Source organism: Neomonachus schauinslandi, chromosome 5 (assembly GCF_002201575.2).
Source record: "Neomonachus schauinslandi chromosome 5, ASM220157v2, whole genome shotgun sequence".
Lineage (NCBI taxonomy): Eukaryota > Metazoa > Chordata > Mammalia > Carnivora > Phocidae > Neomonachus > Neomonachus schauinslandi.
The window spans coordinates 437861-441092 of NC_058407.1; the positions used below are offsets into that span (position 1 = coordinate 437861).

Below are 3232 nucleotides of genomic sequence, written 5' to 3' on the forward strand. Positions count from 1 at the left end.
TGACGGGACACACGTGTCCAAGGGGCCACGTCCTGCCTCCCGGCGCAGAGTGCCCTGTTGCCACGACAGGCCCCCATCTCAGTGAAGCTCGGGCTCACAGGCTGCTTCAATGTCTTTATTGGCACTGGGCAGAGTGGTCAGGGCAGGGAGCGCTGACTTAGGTGTGCATGTGAGTCCCGGGACAGTGACCGTCCCCTCGGGCACCTGGCCAGGCTGGTCACCAGCTCAGCACACCAGGGCAGTACTTGTCGATGAGGCCCTGGTAGTAGGGCCGCAGCGCGTCCACATCTGGCAGCTCGGGACTCTTGGTGTAGAGGTCAAATTTGCTGCAGCAGGGGAGGGACCGCGCCCTGTGAGGAAGCCCCCGCCCCTCCAGTCCCCTCGTCCCTCCCTCCGCCAGCCCCCACAGGGATGGCCGTACTTAAACTCCTGCACCCAGGGAAGCATGGCCAGGTCCTGCTCACTGCACAGCCGCCGGTAGTCGCCACCCGTGTGCCAAGGGTAGAAGGAGTGGAATCGGACCACGTAGAAGGCCTGAGGGCAGAGGGAAGCCACGCCCAGCACGCTCCAGGAGGGCGGGGTGGGCGGGGCGGGGCGAGGGCGGGGCTTGCCGGGCCGGGGCGGGGCTCTTGGCTTGGGCCCTCCCCTCCACCTACCTCTGGGGGAAGAGAGAATTTGTTGAACTTCATCATCTGGTACATGTACTCTGTGGGAGACACGGTGTCACCCCCGGGCTCCCAGAGCCGTGGCGCCCACCGTGGTCCCCATCGTCCCCACGGCCCGCCTAACTGGCCTCACCGTCATGGCCCCAGGACATGAGGACGTTCTCCAGGCCGCAGTGAGGCTGGTACATGCCGAGCTCCGTGCTGCAGTGAAAGATAGAGGGTGAGGGGCGCGGGAGCAACGTGGGGAGGAGGACCAGCAGCAGGGGAGCAGTACCTGTATCGAGGATCCTGGAGGTCCGGGTTGTCCTGGAAGGTGGAGTCGCAGAAAACCACAGAGGCCTGGGGACGGCACCCAACTGGGAAGGTGTCTCCAACGACTGCCCACTGCGGACACGCAGCCACGGTGGGTGTGACTGGCCTGCCCACACGGCGGGTTTCCAGAGCCCTGAGCCCAGGCTGTCCCAGCCTCACCCTGCTGCACCCCTCCACCCCTGCCCTTACCTGGGGCTCCCCTGCCAGAACCAGAACCTTCCCCAGGTCATGCAGCAGCCCCACGAGATGGAACCAGTCTGGAAGGGAGAGGGACAGAGCAGGCTAGTGCCTGGGGGTGGCAGGACTGGGGCAGAGGAGGAGGACGGGGCTTGGGGCTCAGGGGTGAGGCCAGGAAAGGGCCAAGACCCATTTGCCCTCCCACTGCAGCCCACCACGGGAGGGAGGTGCACCCTTGTCAGGGTGGGCTTTCCGGATGCCCTCAGCGGTCTGGAAGGCATGGAAGGAATTGGGGAAGTCCACGTCTGGGTCCGACTCGTCCACCAGCCTGTCCAGCATGTCCACAGCTTCCAAGACGGTCATTTTCTTGTAGGAGAAGCCCCCAAACTGGGTGTGCTAGACCAGGAAGGGGAGGTCAGCATAGCCACGGGGTTGGCTAGATCAGGGCCCAGTCCCTCTCCATCCATCCATTAAGCCTGGGGAGGTGGGGACTGGCAGCAGAGGAAGCTGCCAAGTACCTTTTTCCTGACGAATTCCACGGTCTGCTGCGTGTGCATAAGCTTGTACGTGGCAAAGACACGGTCCAGGAGTGGGCCAGACTGCAAGCCAGAGGGTTAGCCAGGAGGCTCAATCCCTGCCCTTCACACCTGTGGGGCCCACTGCTCCGGTCTCCCAAGCTTGGCCCCAAAGATATGAATGGGGGCGTCCAAGGGCGGACCTGGAGCTGTACAAAGGGGCAGGTGCTGCCCTCTCCGGAGAAAGATGGGGCTGGGGTGGGGTTGGGGCGGGGCCGGGGTGGGGCCCTTACCGTGTAGTTGCGGAAGCTGCCCTTGTCTTTGGCTACCTCTGGGTCCACATCAGGCCGGTAGACTAGGGAAGGGTCTGGGCCCTGGTTGGGTGGGTGATTAAACCCATTTCACCATGATGCCAGCTCCATGAGGAAGCGGGGACATCCCCATGGGGACACCAGAGCCTAAGAGATGGATCAGCAGCGAGGCTGGCAGACAGCAGGGCACAGCCCCTCCCAGGCACACCGGCCATCGGAGGCAAACTCGCTCTGGGTGTCCTTCTCTGCAAAGTGGATGTCAGCCAGATGCCTGCTTCCAGAGTGATGCAGGGGTGCACGGGATGCTGTGTGGGGGCGCACAGCACCAGCACCCAGCATCTCCTCAGGACCTGGGTCTGCAGGGAGCCCAAGGGTGGGGCTGCTGACCCTTGCCCCAGCTAAACCTAAACTGCAGGAGAAAGACAGGAAGGAGGGAGCCCTTTGACCAGGACCAGCAGACTGGCGGGAACCAGCTGGGAGAGGGTGGGGGGCTGCTGCTCCTTCCCATGAGGGACAACCAGCCCCTGGGTGAGCAGTCTGTGGGGCCACATCTACACTGGGTCTGGAGTACTCACCACAGCCACCTTCATCTTCATCTTGAGGGAGTAGAGTTGGCAGGTGGGGGAGAGTCCCACGGGCTGTGTGCCCCTATATATGCCCACAGGTTACATAAGAGACCGGACACCACCCAGCCCCTTGGCCTTGGCCCTCGGTAATGAGTGACCATCCACCGTCCTCCTGGCCTCAGAAGTTAATGTGTCAGCACAGAAGCAGCTCCCAGCACCCCGACCCAGGCCCCAGCCCTCTGTCCCTGACTTCAGCCTCCCTGGGTGACTGACCTGATTAGGACTGGAAGGCTGGAGTGCGCTGCCAGCCTCCTGCGCTTCCCCCAAGGGTTTTAAACACCTCCCGGCCCACAGTAGGCCCCTCCCAACAGGTCATGCAGACCCCAGACCCCACCCATCAGCCTCAGGCCCTTGGGATTCTGGGAAGGGCAGGGGCTTATAAGAAAAGTTATTCTGACACTTGCTAAATGGGAGTGAAAGACTTTATTCACCACTATTGCAATAGGGGAGAGAGAATCCGACAAAAGTAAAGACAGCCAGGGACTGACTGCCAGTAAGCAGAGTGGGGTCAGGGGATGGAAAATTGCTAAGGGCTGATATCAAGGGTGGGGGGATTCTTGCTAAACCGGCTTACAGGATTCTTGCTAAAAGGCCTGCCAGGTGATCAGATCTCAAGGGCGGGGGTG

The 3232-nt window shown here is 62.2% G+C and overlaps 1 protein-coding gene across 1 annotated transcript; it reads right to left on the reverse strand.

Annotated features, from left to right (window-relative positions):
• Positions 1–217: 217 nt before the first annotated feature.
• MIOX (myo-inositol oxygenase) lies at positions 218–2587 on the reverse strand. Its single transcript, XM_021687836.1, has 10 exons — positions 2556–2587; positions 1963–2043; positions 1673–1753; positions 1388–1550; positions 1167–1234; positions 940–1049; positions 799–866; positions 657–706; positions 422–534; positions 218–326 (listed from the first exon to the last, which is right to left on the reverse strand). Exons 1-10 carry the CDS (start codon positions 2574–2576, stop codon positions 218–220), a joined length of 864 nt encoding a protein of 287 aa, XP_021543511.1. The 5' UTR covers positions 2577–2587.
• Between the last annotated feature and the right edge of the window lie 645 nt (positions 2588–3232).